This window comes from Melanostigma gelatinosum (assembly GCF_949748355.1).
Source record: "Melanostigma gelatinosum genome assembly, chromosome: 13".
Classification (NCBI taxonomy): domain Eukaryota; kingdom Metazoa; phylum Chordata; class Actinopteri; order Perciformes; family Zoarcidae; genus Melanostigma; species Melanostigma gelatinosum.
Genome location: NC_136646.1, coordinates 20,953,202 through 20,971,859, shown reverse-complemented (window position 1 = coordinate 20,971,859; position 18,658 = coordinate 20,953,202). Strand labels below are relative to the sequence as shown.

General features: G+C 44.6%; 1 protein-coding gene across 2 annotated transcripts in view; it reads right to left on the bottom strand.

Moving 5' to 3' along the window:
* pde4a (phosphodiesterase 4A, cAMP-specific) overlaps positions 1 to 18,658 on the bottom strand; it is a 43,921-nt gene that overhangs the window by 17,956 nt on the left and 7,307 nt on the right. The window contains exon 1 of one of the 2 annotated variants that reach the window (XM_079281958.1): positions 3,489 to 4,328. The exons of the other annotated variant lie outside the window; for it this stretch is intronic. Coding sequence (XP_079138084.1) covers positions 3,489 to 3,694 — 206 coding nt within the window. The 5' untranslated portion in view covers positions 3,695 to 4,328. Of the gene's footprint in view, positions 1 to 3,488; positions 4,329 to 18,658 lie in introns of those variants that run through there. 2 annotated transcript variants of the gene reach the window in all.

Here is an 18,658-nt window from a genome sequence, read left to right as displayed (position 1 = left end):
CTTTGTAGGTCAGTAAAAGGATTTTAAATTCTATTCTAGATTTTACAGGGAGCCAGTGCAGAGAAGCTAATACAGGAGTAATATGATCTCTCCTCTTAGTTCTTGTTAGTACACGAGCTGCAGCATTCTGGATCAGCTGGAGAGATTTAAGAGACTTATTAGAGCAGCCTGAAAATAAGGAATTGCAGTAATCTAATCTAGAGGTAACAAATGCATGAACTAATTTCTCTGCATCGCTTTGAGATAGGATGTGCCTGATTTTTGAAATATTACGTAGGTGAAAAAAGGCAGTCCTAGAAATAAGTTTTATCTGAGAGTTGAAAGACAAATCCTGATCAAAGGTAACTCCAAGATTCTTGACGGTGCTGCTGGATGCCAGCGCAATGCCATCTAGAGAAACTATATCATTAGAGAACTGATTTCGGAGGTGTTCTGGGCCTAGTAGAATAACTTCAGTTTTGTCTGAGTTTAACATCAGGAAGTTGCAGGTCATCCAGGTTTTTATGTCTTTAAGACACGCTTGCAGTTTAGCAAGCTGGTTGGTTTCGTCCGGTTTGATCGATATATATAATTGAGTATCATCTGCATAACAATGAAAGGTTATAGAGTGTTTTCTGATAATATTGCCTAAAGGAAGCATATATAAGGTGAACAAGATTGGTCCAAGCACAGAACCTTGTGGAACTCCATAACTGACGTTGGTCCTCATTGAGGCTTCATCATTTACATAAACAAACTGAGATCGATCCGATAAATAGGATCCAAACCAGTTCAGTGCGGTTCCTTTGATGCCAATATAATGTTCCAGTCTCTGCAACAGGATGTAGTGGTCTATAGTGTCGAACGCAGCACTAAGGTCTAACAGAACAAGAACAGAGACGAGTCCTTTGTCTGATGCGATTAGAAGGTCGTTAGTTATTTTTACCAGAGCTGTCTCTGTGCTATGATGCTTTCTAAATCCTGACTGAAAATCCTCAAATAAACTATTGTTACACAGAAAGTCACATAACTGATTTGCAACTGCTTTCTCAAGGATCTTAGAGAGGAAGGGAAGGTTCGAGATCGGTCTATAGTTGGCCAACACCTCTGGATCCAGAGTGGGCTTCTTAAGAAGAGGTTTAATCACAGCTACTTTGAAGGACTGTGGTACATGACCTGTTAGTAAAGACAGGTTGATGATATCTAATAAAGTTGTGCTAATTAATGGTAGCACTTCTTTAAGCAGCCTAGTCGGTATAGGGTCTAAGAGACAGGTGGACGGTTTAGATGTAAAAATTGTTGAAGTCAGTTTGTCAAGGTCGATGGGAGTAAAGCCATCTAAACATATATCAGGGTTTACAGCTGTTTCTAAGGTTACTCTATTTGTGGAAAGATCGGTCGAGGGCAGGAGATTATTAATGTTGTCTCTAATAATCATAATCTTATCATTAAAGAAGTTCATGAAGTCATTGCTACTGAGGTCTATAGGGATACTCTGCACAACAGAGCTGTGACTCTCTGTCAGCCTGGCTACAGTGCTGAAGAGGAACCTGGGGTTGTTCTTATTTTTCTCTATTAACAATGAGTAATAAGCTGATCTGGCATTACGGAGGGCCTTCTTATATGTCTTAAGACTGTCTCGCCAGAGTAACCGAGATTGTTCCAAGTTAGTGGAACGCCATGTTCTTTCAAGTTTTCGCGATGTTTGCTTTAATTTGCGGGTTTCAGGGTTATACCATGGAGCGAATCTCCTTTGTTTTACCAACTTCTTTTTTAAAGGAGCAATAGAGTCTAGTGTCCTTCTCAGTGAGCTTGTAGCACTGTCGACAAGATAATCAATCTGGGTCGGACTAAAGTTAGCACAGGAGTCCTCTGTCACATCGAAGCATGGTATTGAGTTAAATACAGACGTAATCGCTTCTTTAAATTGAGCTACGGCACCATCAGATAAACATCTAGTGTAGTAACTCTTGCTTAACGGTGTAAACTCAGTTAGTAAGAATTCAAAAGTTATTAGGTAATGATCCGACAGAAGAGGGTTCTGTGGATAGACTATTAAATCGTCTATGTTAATGCCATAAGTCAGAACCAGGTCGAGAGTATGGTTAAAACAGTGAGTGGGTTTCTGTACATTCTGACAGAAACCAATCGAATCTAATAATGAAATAAATGCAGTACTGAGGCAGTTGTTCTCGACATCCACATGAATATTAAAGTCACCTACAATAATTACTTTGTCTGTTTTAAGGACTAGACTTGATAAAAACTGAAAAAATTCCGATAGAAATTCAGAATACGGACCCGGGGCCCGGTACACTATCACAAATATAACTGGCTGTATTGTTTTCCAGGTTGGGTGTGAAAGACTAAGAACCAAGCTTTCAAATGAGTTATAGTCTAGTTTAGGTTTAGGGTGTAATAATAGGCTGGAGTCAAAGATGGCTGCTACTCCACCTCCTCGGCCAGTGCCTCGAGGAATGTGAGTATTGATATGACTTGGAGGAGTTGATTCATTTAGGCTGACATATTCATCATTACTCAGCCAGGTTTCAGTAAGACAAAATAAGTCAATATGATGATCTGATATCAGCTCATTTACTAGTAGAGCTTTAGATGACAAAGATCTGACATTTAAGAGTCCACATTTAATTATCCTATTTTGTTGTACTGTTGCGGTAGTTTTAACTTGGATTAAGTTATTTTGTTTAACTCCTCGATCGTTTATTTTTGATTCAATTAATTTAAGTGGCCGTGGGGCAGACACAGTCTCTATGTGGTGTTGCGTGAGTAACTGCTCTAATGGAAGCTCAGAGGAGTGTGTAAGACTGCAACTCTGCTTCCTGGTCTGATCTCTGAGTTGTCATGCACCAGGTCCATACAGAAACTGGGTCAGATTTGCAGAGATGAGATCTGCTCCATCCAAAGTGGGATGAATGCCGTCCCTCCTAAGCAAACCAGGTTTTCCCCAGAAAGTGTCCCAGTTATCTATGAAGCCCACATTGTTTGCTGGGCACCACCAAGACAGCCAGCGGTGAAACGATGACATGCGGCTAAACATTTCATCATTGGTCAGATTCGGGAGGGGGCCAGAGAAAACTACGGAGTCCGACATGGCATCAGAAATGTCTGCCGGGGGGACCCTCTGCCAGCTGCACGCACTAATCCCCATTTGATTTATTTTTCTGCAAACTTTGAGAGTAATTATGAGACTTCTGATTTCAGCACTTTCCAAAATCTAATCCATCTGACTGTGGTTATCAGAGTGTGTGCTTGGAATAATTCATTTTCATAATGCTCACACCTCATCTCAACACGGAGGGATAACTGAACAGGCCGACCGGGCACAAGCCCGGGGGCCCAATGTGTCAGCGGGCTCCCTGTCCTTCACTTCACCGACAACATATCACTCTGAAAGACACGTAGCAACCAGGAAGAGACTCAAATAATGACCACAAAGAAAAATAAAATGGGTGAAATCAAAGATCAGTGGCTTTCATGCAGAACTGTACCTGCAAAGAGATGTGATGTTACAGTGAGATAAGCGTCTGCGCTCCTGAATACTGCGGTTCAGTTTCAAACGGCGAAAAAAAACAGAGCCCCCGTGTCCTCGAGACTGATCGGCCGGTGACACCGGTGAGGTGAGAGAGGGCGCAGGAGGTGGACCCTCAGGACTCTCCCACAACCTCATCTGTCGTGTCAGCTTCCTCTGACTCATCGCTGCCTGCTCTGGCCCTGGTGGAGCCGACCGGTTAAAGAAAACTCCCCCAGCCTCCACTTAAAACTGGCTGTCTCCCTCCCACGCAGTCCCCCTCGTCGGCTTTTTAGTGCGTCGACTCACGTATCAGGCAGACGAGAAGCGCAGCACCTGCCCTACGTAATGCAAACTGTCCTAAATTCCAGAGCGAGCTCTAATAGCGAGGCCTGATCCTCCCTTTAGTCGTGCTCCCCCGCGTGTCTCCTGCTGGAGGAGTCAAAGTGCATAAACATGCATATCCTGCGCTGTGATCCTCAGGCCCTGGATGCTTAAACTCCAGTTCCCCCCTTCTCACATCCTCGGTTTCTTCCCTGGATTCATGAAGGTCTCCTTAATCCTTCCCTGTTCAGGATTGTTTGTCTCTTCCTCAGCCTCCCAGAAGAGAGCTCCTCTGATATTTCAAAAGCTCAGCTGTTTCCTGCTGCTGGGACCAGCCGGCCCAAACTGGACCTCTGTCCCCATCTGGTCTCCTTGTTGCAGTGGCTGGCGTCACACGTTCACAACCCCCGAGACACCCGTGGCTGCAAAAACAACTGTGATGATCTCTGGTAATATCCAAATGAGGCAGGCCTTTGCCCTTCACGTTGTAACTGTTGCTTTCTTATCTCCTCCCCACCCCCGGCCTCCCTGGTGCAAGCATGTGCTCTCACTGTCCTTATCTCACTGCTCGCAGTTCCTCTGCAGCAACAGGAAAGGCTGATCAGTGAGAGTAACAGACAACCGGCGCTGGAGTCGAGCGACACACAAATGCTGTGTAACTTGAAGGGAAGATCGAGAACGACCCAGAAAGAGGAGGAGAGAGAAGAAGAAGAACAAGTCAGGGGGAAACGGGTTGGCTCACGCCCCTGTGTAAATGTTTACATGTTCCACTGAAGAGCGTGCAAGGTTTGCACCCAAAACATTTCTTATTTTGACAACAGCCTTGCTCACCAACAGCACTCTCCTTGGCCTTCAGACGTGAGCAGACACAGCTCCGCCTTGATATTCTGCATGAGCAACAATGAGACCATGAAACAGCTTTCAAACCAACCCACTTTAATAATAGAAGGTATTCATTAACAGCAGTGTAACAACTGTATTAATACCAGAATTACCAGCATTTCATTTGGAAACATTGCTGTTGCAAGTGTGGCAATTTCCTTTAAAGAGAGAACTAAAGACGTGATGAGCAAAGTACACACGAGGATGTCTCAGTCACGATTGCACAGCTCACCGTGTTGCCTTCCTGTGGCGTTGTCTGCCAGTCCACAGCTTCACAAAGTTATACTTGACTGAAAAACCTAACTGTTTAATTACAGATCGTCAAATGTTTTCACGTATAACTGAAGAGTTTGAGTGTGACGTGTATTTCTTTGTGTTTCTTTGTCATTTATGACAGTTAATAATAGCAGTCCAGTGCCTCCACGAAGGCCAGTTGTTGGGCTGATGGTGCAATTGTTTAAGAAATAAAGTAAAAATAACTCAGATATTTTTTCAAGCATCACATGCTGTTGGTTGATTGTTGATGAAATCTTACTTTCTGCTTGACTGAGTGGAAAACTCACCTCCAACACGTCTTGTTTTTGGTTGCGGGGCTAACCTTTAGTCGTGTTTGGAATACAGATTGGACATTTAAAATCGTGTGTGCATACGTGTGTGTGCGTGTGAGAGAGAGAGACATCGTGTGCGTGTGACAACCTGCACACTAATGAAGGAAGCTATTTAAACTTTGCGTGTCACAATGAATGAACATACACTCTGCACATACAGAATGAGAGCACAAAGGAAACGACTTGTGAATAGTATCTGTTTGTATCGCAGCCTTTTTCCTGCAAGAGCAGCTAACCCCCAAAAAAAGCAAAACCTGCTGCATGCATTCTGAGTTCCACCTTTCTGCGATCAGCTTCCAGCACGAGCACACAGGAACACAGGAAAGGTGAGGCGCCTTGTCGAGCTGTTTCCTCCTCGCCTCCTGCCTTGCACACTCACCCTGTCTCGCTTTCCCCCTCCCCTCTTTTCCTGGGAGAGAGTAACTATCCTTTGTTTATGACGCACAGGGGGATGGATGGTGGAACGCGTCTTAGAGAGTCGCTTATGAAAAGGTCTCACACAGACAGCCTGTTTGAACAGTGCCTTTCAACGACAGACTTTGGGGAAATGTCAAGAATTCTAATTCACATGACAGTTTCTATTGTAGTCTCCGGAGAGCTGATGAGCAGATAGTTCTTCCATCTATTAAATACACCAGTCCCAGCTCAATAATAGCTGGTGGAACCTCTCAACGTGACTCATGCGCACACATGTGGACGCGCACACACACACACAACTGGCACCCCCCCCCCCCATGTTGCACTAAAGTGTGCACAGGGTGATGATAAGCCGAGCTGCGGGCCGCTCTCTTGGTTTCATCGTGTGAAAGCAGAGTCCCCGGAGTGTTTCCCTGCGGACAATGACATCATGATCAGAGGTTGTTGGAGGAAAGGAGATTTGTGCCAGCCGAGTGACTCCTTCGTATGGAAGATACCAAACAGTCAGGATGGACAGGAAGCCAATTAAAGCTGCTGTCTGTCGTGTAGGCCCGCTACCTGAGCTGCCTCACTGTTTACAGGTCACCGGGGCTCTGAGACGCACGCCAGAGACAAACCCATGCTGATGGACATGTTTCACGCGACTCTGGTTCGACTTGGAAAATGTAAAGCTCATTTATCGCATGTGCAAGAACTGGGATCATTCTTGTATGCGTCAAATGTAACAGATAAATACATACATGTACTAAATTATGATTAATCTGATACCATATCAAGCTATTTGAGCCAACATCGGACCAATATCAGGATCAGTATCGGTGCCTCACTACGTCAAGCTGAATTAGATGCGTAAAGAAACATCACACACCATTACTGTGGTGGGCTTCTTCAATTACAACATGCATCTTCACAGAGAGTCCTTGTGTGCAGAACAAGTCGGGGAAATTGAAATGTTGTGCAGTAGCACTTCATTTTCTCTCTTCTCTGCACACATTTCTGCAACAAAAGGGGGGGGGGGCTGGATTTCATGTCATTAATACGGGAAGCTTCAAAGGGCTCTGGGGCTCCGAGTCAATGCAGCAATTAGTTTAATTAAACCTATAAGTCTATTTGAGAGTGTAGAAGAGATTCACATGCATGCCCTCCATTGACTGCACTCTTGCAATCGATTATTCATTAACAATTGTCACGAGGTAGCCCCCCCCCCCACCCCCCTCCTGGCCGGTGCGAGTTGCTGCCACATCAGCATTTTCCAAAAAGTCTGGTTGGTGTCAGCTCTTCTTTTCCTCCATCACACTGCATGGTGCCGTTAATCAGGCCTTCCACGAGGGGATGCACCGCCAACCCTCATTCATTTGAGCTATACTCCCCCCCCCCCCCTTTCTTCATCCATTTCACTTCACTAAGTTGATGATTAACCTGCCTGAGTCTATCACCCTCTCTCTCCCCACGACACACACAGAGTCCGTACTCTCAGCTCAGAGAATGACAGTTATTTCCTGCCCCCGCGCTTCCTCCTCTGCCAAGCAAACGCAGATGCTTATTTCCACGTGCAAATGCAATTCAATCCCCCCCTCCCCGGTACTGCCCCCATCCACCCATGAGCTGTGCCTCACCCAGGCATTTAGCACCTGGCTGATTGCTACCAGTGTGGGCGAGGCAGTGAGAGGGGAGTTGAAGGGAATAGAAGCGGGGACTTGCAAATTGGGAAAGGGTGCTACTGTTATAAGCTGACCATGTAATCACAGCTGTACGCCATCGCTGCGGTTGAACCATCCACGGATCTATGGAGCACATTAGGGTTTTTATTATGAAGCACTCTCTCAGGCTGGGGCATGCTCAACATGCCCGTAACTGACACATCTCAAATGACATGTCCAGAGGGAGGCTTGCCATCTCCGCTTGCCTCAGCTCGCCCTCTGTGACTCTCAGGCAATCACAAGAGAGGCAAGGCAGGAGCACGCTCAAGCCGTGCTTCTATTTTAATGTCGACATTTACAGTACGATGCACAAGAGGAAGAAGCTCTGAAGGGAAAGTGCTGGCGCCACGCCACATGGACAAAGAGAGGGCATCTGGCCACTGGAGCTTTACAGAGCCAGCATGAGGATAATGACATCATGGGGGAGGGGCGTAAAGACAACACAGGACACTGGAGCAGAAACAAACAGAGTGACAGTGACAGCTTGGTCAGTAGCCACATTGTTAAAGCTGATCTTTCGAGAAATCAACTAATCTTTTGTCACTAATTCAATGTAATTAGATTCAAAATGATCACGACCATTTCAGAGCTTATAATCATGAACTCAGGCTTCGTGACTTCTTGCAAACCTGCCTGCTGAGCACTCATTAAACTCATCAGCGACGTGAGCTGAGAAACATCATTATGTCATTAGCATATTGCCCTGCATACATTGCATTTGAGTTTAAGCTCTCCACAGAAAGCCGTCATTTACCCGGTGTGAGACTTGTTACGTGTCTTTTCATGCATGCAGCTCAGATGAGTCACAGATGCTTTCTCAGATACAACTGAAAACAGTACTAACCCCAATGAACATTCCAATCCACTTCAGCTCCGCCCATACTTTCATTTTATAAGTCAGAGCTGCAGCGAGAGCTTCGTTTCAGAACTCATGCTGCACTGAATGTGGCTGTGCTCAGTATAAGAAGGAACTGCACTCATTACTGTGCATGGAGTATTACAACCTTCAGTCCATCGATACTGAAAGGATGGATGGAACTGGAGAGCAAATCTGAATTGAAATTCTTAGCTGAGGTTTATTTTCATGAGCCGGTTTGGTCATGTTTTAAGTAAAGTCAAATAAAAGACCCCCTAACACCCAAGACCATCTGGCTTTTGCCTTCAGTGGGAAAGGTTACAATCACGTAACAAGTGATGCTCGTTGAAGTGAATATATGATAAATAAAATCAACAATTATCATAATTCATTGACGTACAAAACATACAGTTAACATGCTCTCCTCAGAGCCACCAGACAACAGCAACTTTAGCTTGCTGGTCATCGAAACACACTTTATTCAACCAAAGTAAAACTCATCTCATGTTTGTGAGTCTCTCCACTGTTCAAACACCACCTCTGGTTTGAGAGTTTGAAAGAGAGACTGAATCAATAATATCTATAAACAGATACTGAATTCACATGTAGTGGCTGGAGGTAACGGTACAAGATTTTGTAGTCCGAGAGATTCATCCAATCACGTTTGAGCATGCTTTGGATGAATGTATGTAAATAATCCGTGTGGAGAGCATTGCATTGATGATAGTCATGCATCTCAAGTTGCAAACTGGAGCGTAAAAACAACAAGCAGCAGCGCACGGAAAAGGAAGTCTTGGCCCGGATGTCCGCCAGCTACACAGGAACCCCGGAAATATTGACCCCTCACCCCCAGAGGGTCATCGTCGTCAGGCCGATAGCCGCTGGGTTCAGAGATTGCTGAATAAGTAACAGATATAGAAAAGAAGTAACCACCGTAACCGTTTCACTCTTCACCAACCCTGTTTTCCGTTTGTGACATTGACCGAAAAAACATAAGGCATACTCAACTGGCACTGGAAGAGGAGTCTGTTGCATGTTTGATCTGGGTTTCCCGTGTTCATAACACGAACATTTCCGCGATCATTTTGGTGTAAAAATGTGAGTAAGTCATGTTTTTACAGTGCAGTGGCCCCCCTCCCCAGCCTCTCCCACCCGTCCAGCTCTCCACTGCGCTGTGGTCAGATCACAGAGCCGGGGATTACAGCCGATTATCCCACAGGATCACCGACCCGACTCCGGGGAGGCCGACCACAGAGAGCCGCTTCCTCCGCCTCTAGAACGCATGCCTTTCAGGAAGAAGCCGGAGGGATTGGCCGCAATCACACACCTGGCAAATGCCACAGGAAAGGGATTTATTTTATAGGCTACACTAGACAGGATAATCAGCCTTCATTCTGCAGCAACAGGCCCTCCTCATTGTGAAAGGACAGCCACCGTCAACCCTCTTAATCTATGAATGCATTGTACAAAATAAATTCCACCTGGATTGAGTGGTTCACATGAGACACACAAAGCTCACAAAGGGTTTCCTTTCACCTGAGGAATTTCGGGCTCTGCTGCTCTGTGGATTGTCTTACACTTTGTGTTCTTCGAAAACCCGGCAGAGAGCGTCCGTCACTTTAGATCACCATCAGCAGATCTCTGAGCTCTCAGGAGTCCATTCTCAGGTGGAGGCCGACTGCCTCTGTCACCGCCATGTCTGCTTCACGGGTTGCTCGACTTTCATCTCTGTTTAGATGTGACATGGCCTCCTGCACGGCGTTTGTTACATTTTAAATTCAACACTACAGTGAGTGAAGTGAGAAAGTATTAGAGAGCATTCACACATTCTTTGTTGTGCTGAAAGACTGACATGGCCATATTCAAAGGGGACCCCACCAAGAAACGTGAATGATACAGGATCGACTCGACACACAGTGCTGAGCTGCATCTCAAATGAATCTTCCCACCTCCTCTTCCTCTTCTTCTCCTCCCCCCCCCCCAGTAAAACCCTTGCAGTCATAGTGTAACGCTCCATCACTGCACTGCAGACATCTTCCCTTCTTGTTTGTTTCGTGGCCCTTTAGCCTTCAATCTGGTCTGCAGGAAGTCAAACACATGCTCAGTTGGACTGAGTTCAGATGACCGACCTGGCCGGTCAACACTATTTCACTATTGGGACATAACAAAATCATTTGTTGTCTGCATGTTTAGGGTCATTTTCCTGCAGTAGTGTCCTAAAATTGTGGGACTCTCTTTGCGAAGAGCAACACATCTTTAGAGACACTGTCTTGGAGTAAAGCCAAAAGAATGAGAAACCTCTTTTCAACTGCTCTTTTGCAGAGTGTATTAAAAACGGGGATCAACAAGGTCAGCACAGCTCGGATTATTTTTCTGTTTTGTTCTCTTTGTGTCTTTTATGCGTCCTTTATCAGTCCTTCTGCCGGTCAGATTCTCTTCTTCAGTCTCTCTTCTTTCTAACTCTGGCCACATGGAAAGTGATTCATTGCAACTGAGATTGGACACACCTGCAGTAACCATCGACTAAACATATTAGAAGAGGACGTCGTGACATCGTGATGTCGTGACATTGGTTTGTGGACTACGTTTTTTAAGCCTCGAGTTTGGCGTTTTTGTTTTTTTGCAACCTGACGTGAAACGAGAATAAGACATTTTTCGGCAACCAAAATGTTAGATTTAACTTTCATGAACTGACAACACGCTGTGAACGGGTTAAAGTTCTAAAACGAAAACATTACAACTCCCAGACCGGACAATGCCGTGGTAACGACCTGTCAGTCACAAGTTAGCCCCGCCCTAAAGCGTACTCTGCATTATTATCTGTCTGACTCTAAATGGGAGCATTATTTACTAAATGAACATCATGCTGTTTTGAAGAAGACAAATATCCACTGAGACTAAAAACTCGTGTTTACAATGTTTACTGAGGTAATAAATCAAGAGAGAAGTAGAGTCATTTTCTCATAGACTTCTATACAACCAGAGGAGTCGCCCCCTGCTGGCCAGTAGAAAGAATGCACGTTTGTGGCTTCACTTTTCAGAACCGGTGGTTGCCGTCTGGAAGGCACTAATCTTTCTTCTGCTTCTTCTTCCTCGCTTTGCTCTTCATCCTTACCCCTACAGGAGCTCTTTACTCTTTGCCATGTAAATCCGCCCTGTGACCCCGGAGGCCGTTTAGTGTGAAAGGTAAGGATTTAAGAATCATGACTCCCGACAAACATCCACAACCTCTTTTTATAAACAGCTTGCAGCTTCCCAAATATCAATAGAGTCCAGAGGAACTGTTTGTTGAATGAGAAAGTCTGTCCTCAACGAATGACATTCTCAGTTGAGTAACACTCAGACAATTGTATCAATTAATCGATTAGTATATTAAATCAACAGATCTGTAAAACTGAGTTTCTCCACAAAGAACAATGCAAAAGCCCCAGTATATCTTATGTCTACCAGCATGAGAAAGAAGGACGAATCGACTGAAGAGATCTTGGTCGAATGAGACCAAAACGCCCGATTAGTCGACTCATCAACAAAGACGAGGCAGCCCTGATAATGAGCATTGCTCCTCTCAAGAAGCACCTTGCAGCTTTGTGTCTCCACTGTGTTTCTCCTCCCCTCTGCTGGAGACTGATGCTGGGATAAACAGATGGATCGGCTGACACTGAGAGTCATCCTAAGAGATGACAGATGGAGAGACTCGTTCAATTGGTGCTCCGTTTAGTTTCCTGCCACTACAGCATCCAGATAAATCGGGAGTTGAGAGACGAAGACGACGCGGAGAGTGAGTGTCCTGCAGCAGCCAGAGCAATATAATGAGATATTGATTTGCTTTTCATGTTTAATGGAGTATCTCAAAAAGGAAATGCTAGTGTGTGGGGAGGGGGGGTATGTGATGGAAAGAAGGAATGGGGGTTCACGAGATAAAAGCGCCATCCAGCCGAACTGGATTTTAATTACACTGACCAGCATTCCTAGACTGTGGAGGAGAGCCATTGCCAAACCCAGTTAGTGCACATTGTGGAGCGATGATGAGAAAAGAAACGGCTGAGAGCAGCTGGAAATGCAATCGAGCTGGACTGTAGAAAGTAGTGATACCACTGCCGTCTCCACTACATCACCAAACCCATAACCATAAAGAGAGAGATAGAGAGAGACAGAGAGAGAGAGAGAGAGAGAGAGAGAGAGTCATCCAGAGCTACCTTACTATTTTTGTGTCCCTGTTCCTTCTCACCATCTAACTATCTTCCCTCCATCTTTTCTTCCATCTGTGTTTTCTCTCAGTCTGGCACTCTTGGCTAACGGAAAGGTCCGTCCGTCCGTCCGTCCGTCCGTCCGTCCGTCCGTCCGTCCGTCCGTCTGTCTGTCTGTCTGTCTTTCTGTGTACGTTTCGTGGCCTTAAAATCAGCATATTCTGTCATAGTCAATCCAATCTAGAAGTGAAATGCAGACTAATAAACAGCCTTGGCATTCAATTCGTCATACATATTCCGCAGCACAAAGATGGTTGGCTGCGTATTACCGTGGAATGATAGTTACTGATATAAAGGGTGCAAAAACAAATGCTGGGGTGCAGCTGAGTGAGAGAGCTTTCAATGTTGATTTGAACACAGTGAAATGGTGCATGTAGCTTAATGCTCTCAATTGTCCCGTAATGTATTCATGGCGTGGCCGGACAAACGTAATTGGACCATTGAATTGCTTCCCCCTTGTTTGCTTTGTTGTGCTGTCCATCTTCAACCCCATCAATAGCAGCACTACAAACCAATGCAGCCTTACAGTGAGTGAGGACTAAAAACAACCAGCAATATGAAGTAAAAACAATTTGACAGTTCCCGCTCATTACATGCATACGGTCTTTTCAAAATAAACTTGCGTCTTCACAGGACACAACTTAGTTTGGTTTCGGCAACTAAAGCGTACTGGTGAGGTTTAGGAAAAGATCGTCAATAACTTTTGAAGTAGCGGAACTGAAGTACGTAAGTTACCTGACCAATAAATCAATGTTGACTCATTATGGGAACGAACAGCAGCCTCCCGGGTGAAAGGTCGTTTGTTATTTTGATCTTACGGATGCTCGATGGTTTTGTCACTTTAATGGAAACATGTTCTTATTGGGAAATTTCCGAAACATCTGGTGCACTTGTTTTTCTTGGGAAGTCTCGTGCTACACATTGACCTAATCTGTCGGACACTTGGTCCTTGGAAGTGGAAACAGTTTTTAGAGTTTTTAGATCAGCTGAAAGCGATGCCATGAGAGCCGTGAGAGTGAACCAAAGCAATGAGCTGAAAGCTTCTCAGAGTCGAGTGATGATTCTCTGTGGGTTCATCCAACAACCCCTTTCACACCACACACAGCCCTTTCATCCATAAAGATATCAATTACAGCTGCTTTGAATTTAAACACTAACTATGATGGATACTATTAACTTATATAATTAAAGATTATACCAGCAAAATCAAGCGCTGGTTATTTTATGTTACAGAGAGGAAATATACCATACATTTACTTAACAAGGGCAATTAGTAAAACTGTTCTCCAATTATAGTGCGGTTATAATAATTGTGTTAGCAAGAGAACAATAAGAGCATCAGTGTGATCATCCCAGATAGCAGTTAGACGTCATTAGAGAGGAAAAGACAGGATTATCTGTGTGGATTCATTTGTCCTGAAACAGCCTCAGGGCCATTGCCTTGCAGCAGTGAACTGCGTCTGTCATTTTTATTGTTATAAGTCACTCCCTCCTGTCCCGAAGCACTATATTCTTAGACTTTCAAAAATGTCCCGCAATTTAAAATGCACCCTTTCTGCCTCCACTTCTTTTCCTCACATCACGCCAGCAGCTTGAACTTTTCAGCGTCTGTCTGACTTTATTCTGTCAGACTTCAGTGGAACAGACCTGAGCAAAAGTCACATGTTCTGAATCTGGAGAGGTTGCTGTTTTGTCCACGCCAAATAAAACTAAGACGACGACACTGTAAAAGATGGATACAGTTAGCTTTTAGTTTTAGTAGACCTGATGAATGTGTTGGATGAGTCTTAGAGGTACAGATGATGTTTATAATGTTTTGTTCTCCTGCTGAGGAAAAACAGATCGATTTATCGAGTAAACCTGGGGAGCCAAGGGCTCCATAACTGATGGCAAAATGATGGAGCAAGGAGCTGTGACTGGGTAACGGGGCCTGAGCGGCATTGGTAGGAAAAGCAGTCAGACTCTAGCAGACCATTTCCAAAACGTCAGAGTCTGGGAATATGGGCTGTTAGAATCAGCAGTATGTCCAAACAGAATGGATGTCTCCCACTCTGCATGTCCCCAGACACTTTCCGTCTCACAAAAGCATTCGCACATGCTCGCGCGCAGGCGTTCAGCCACGGTAGCCGTGCCAGTGCGGCTCTCTGTCTGCCTTTCACAGATCAGGATTCAATAAACGCGTTGCAACGAGCCCGTGTGCACTGATCACTTTTCCACTTGCAGCAGCAGAGAGGCCTCACGTGAGAAATATGGAAACTGCTGGAAAAGTGTGTGTGGGGGGGGGGGATTCATGACGTTTTCAAGCGATGGCTCACGTCATTGCAGTGACAAACGCTTTACCATCATGATGAAAACATCTTTAGGAGCTGTGCAATGCCCTGCGGCGTGCAAAATGAGGACATTACACACACAGACTCACACAAGTCTTTCACATTATCTCTCACTCTTGCAGCCTTCACATGCACACACACACACACATACGTACACAAACACACACTGGCATACTGATGCACAACCAAGTGTTCCTTCGTGGACTCCAGCACGCAGGAGCAGCCACACTCAATGTCTTCCTTATTGAAATACCGAACGGAAAGTGGAATGAAGCTCAATAAAACACTGGGAGCTGAGGCTGGTTTGGTTTAATCTCATTACACCGAGAGCCCGAGGCCTCTCTGCCCATATTTATAGCACCCTGAGAAAGAGGAGTGTCAGCCTCCGTGTGCACAGCATCACTGGCTTGTGCAACCGTGGCCGCGAGTGGCCAGGGACGCCACCACTCGCAGACAGGTTTTGCGTCAAATTTGATGTGACACAACACACAACTGCCGAGGATCTGTGAAGACAACCGCCCTCATTCTCTAGTCTCCAGACACACGCGTCCTTCCTCGTTTGCCACAGTCACCTTCTGTTCCTCTCCACTTTCCTTATCTTCACACCTTCTCCCTGGTGTCGGCGTCCCACCTGTTTGATGCCAAGGAATTGGCTCACGGGTTGTGTTCTATTAAAGCAGGCAGCATCTATAGGGGAGCTTCTTCTTCTTCTTCTTCTTCTTCTTCTTCTTCTTCTTCTTCTTCTTCTTCTTCTTCTTCTTCTTCTTCTTCTTCTTCTTCTTCTTCTTCTTCTTCTTCTTCTTCTTCTTCTTCTTCTTCTTCTTCTTCTTCTTCTTCTTCTTCTTCTGATGCTTGGTGCATTGTGTCTTTTTCAAAATAAACTTCTGTCTCCACAGGAAGTTAGGTTTTGGCAACAAAACCACTTCGTCAGGTTTAGGAGAAGAGCGTGGTTAACAGTAACTTGACTGACAAACGACTCACGTGACCAACGACACTAGCTACTCATTCGCAAGAAAAAGGTTTACTAGTAGTATTAAAACGGTTGCCGGGCACTGCCAGTACTTCAGATTGCACCTGCGACCTTTCAAGTTCTTAAAAAATGCCAACACCAAAATCCAAAAAGCTGTGGAGCTGAGCTGCATTGAGTGAGAGACGACTCAATTCTGATCTTCTTCAAGGAAACCTCTCACAACAGAACCCCCAAACCACACTGGTAATCACACTACAAGCCCCTTGATACACACACAACAGTGAGAGACGGAGAACTCTGAAAGGGGCCTCAGTGGTGTAAATTACTTTGCAAAGTTGGGGGTAAAATAACCTCCAAGTCTGTGTCAGCATCATTACAAATCCTGCACAATGGAGGTGTGAATAGTGATGGATGTTCCTTGCAGTGAAACGTCCTGCTGTGAAGCTGGCCCATGATAGAAATAAATAAATAAGCACGCAATCTGCGAAAAACGAGCTGTGCTTCTCTTTTTTCTCCCTCTGCCATCCAACAGCCTGGATGTTGAGTGTTAATGTGTGAACATGAACATGACCTCCGAGAAATGGGCTCACTGCTGCACAGATTGCTGGTGTTATTATATATATATATATATATATGTATATATATTCCTCACAAAAGCCAATTGCATCTGTTGTGTTTTCATGGGTTTCTCAATCTATCAGCTTCAGTAGCAATAAAAAATGATTTTGCCTCGACTTAGACAGGAAGCAACACGCGTTATGCATTCCTAAGCAGAAGCCTCAGCTGGCATCAACACATCAACAACAGCAGACTGTGCAAATACGCTGCTGTATTGCACCCAGCACTTCACCTGTAAATGTCACATTTCAATAATTTACAAGGAATGTTAAGCTCTCACAGTTTGAAATGTTTTGGAAACCTGAAACATGTCTGTAATGGAAAAACAATTTATAGTCAAATTAGAAGTACTGAAGTAGTACATTCTGCTTCTACTCCGCTACAGTTCAGAGGGAAATATTATAGTTTTTACTCCACTACAATTAAGATCTTACCTCAAAAAAATGCAAGATCTTCTCATAAAATGAAACACATATTAACTTTAGTTACTTTACCTCAACTAACATTTTCATTCCAGGACTTTCACTTGTAACAAAGTATTATTAAATTGCTACATTGCTTGAGCTTTACAAGGTTTCCATAAACAACAGCTCAAATGACAATAAATATCTGCTGGCTGACTTGATTTTCTGCTTTAATTAGCAGGCTATGAACTATTTAGTGTCACATTCAGTAAAGCCCCTGTGTTGTTATTCTTCTGATAGCATCCAAATATGATTTCCTGTTGTTTGCAGCATTTCTTCCAGTCAAGCTCACACAACAGCGGCGTCGAGTCAGACCGAGATTGGAGAAAAACAAACCATTTCCAGCTATATTTCAGTCTCAGGCGCACATATCTCAACACTGGCTTGAGCTAAAATGATGATATATAGGCCAGTGGCGGCTGGTCAATAGAGGGCAATGGGGCATGGCCCCACCTTGAGCCACACAAAAAAAGAAAAAAAAATATATGCTTTTCCTGCACGTCCTCTCCGCCTGTGCTCGTCTGCTCGTGCTCTCTGTCTGTGTGCACGACACTGAGAACGCGCAGCTAGGGAGGCAAAATCGTTTTCGCCCAAAAGAGGCGGGTCTATGAAGCAGTTTAGCCAATTGCTGATTACAGATATAAATGAGTGACATACAATTTAGCCAATCAGCGCCCTCAAATAGATTCAGTGTAGGGACAAAACCCTCGCTGCGCGTTCCCGTCAGGAGAAGTCTCTACGCGCGAGCGCCAGCGCGAGCTCTCCTCCATGTCCCGTTTGAGAGGAGAACTTTGGCGGAGATTCTGCAGCCAAAGAGCTGATATCAGATCAGCCTGACCTCACAATCAGACAGCAGACTCGCGGGAAAGGGAAGCAGTACATGCGAAGCTTCTGTACTAGCTGAACACCAAACAGGTTTGGCTAGCTGGATGACGTCATGCTAATCATTTATTTAGCTTTTTAAAACAACGGGGACGGATCCCGCACGGACAGTTACGGGAGTGAGGGATGAGGAGGTAAGGAAACATGAGAACACCAGGGTAGGGAGTGAGGGATGAGGAGGTAAGGAAACATGAGAACACCAGGACACACATGAGAACTCTGTCAAGCTACATATTATGCAAAGTGAACATCTTTTCTTCTACATAGTTGTCCTCAGTCTCATCTGCTTAACTTGGTCATGGAGGCATCAACATGTAATAGAGATGTTAAATTAACAGTGAAAACTCATCATAGCTTAATTTAACATCAGTATTCATCATTACACTTCATGTTTACTTCTCCTGATCTTTACCTCCTATAACAAGGTCCCTAGGGGCATCTCAATAAATGAACATGTTATATTATATTATATAAGTGTTATTTACTGTTTTTTTTCGTGTTGGAATAAATGTTACATATTTAACTGCAAAGTAATAATGAGTGTTTGATACTTACATTTGTTTGCATTAAATCATACTGGGATGTTTGTTGAAATTGATAGGATGGCCCTACCTAGAAAATATTCCACCAGCCGCCACTGATATAGGCACCAGGCAGTATTTATGAGTGTGTACTGTAAACCGAACAATAATGAACTTCTGAACAAAGCTTTGGACACGTTGGCTGGGACTGGGCCACAGAGTTACAGTAAAAAAGTCTGTGGCATGGTTCGCCACTATTAACGCCATCTGTCCCTCTTCTCTAAGCAGGACTGACACTCTTTCATAACCATCCAGTGATGCTGATAATCTG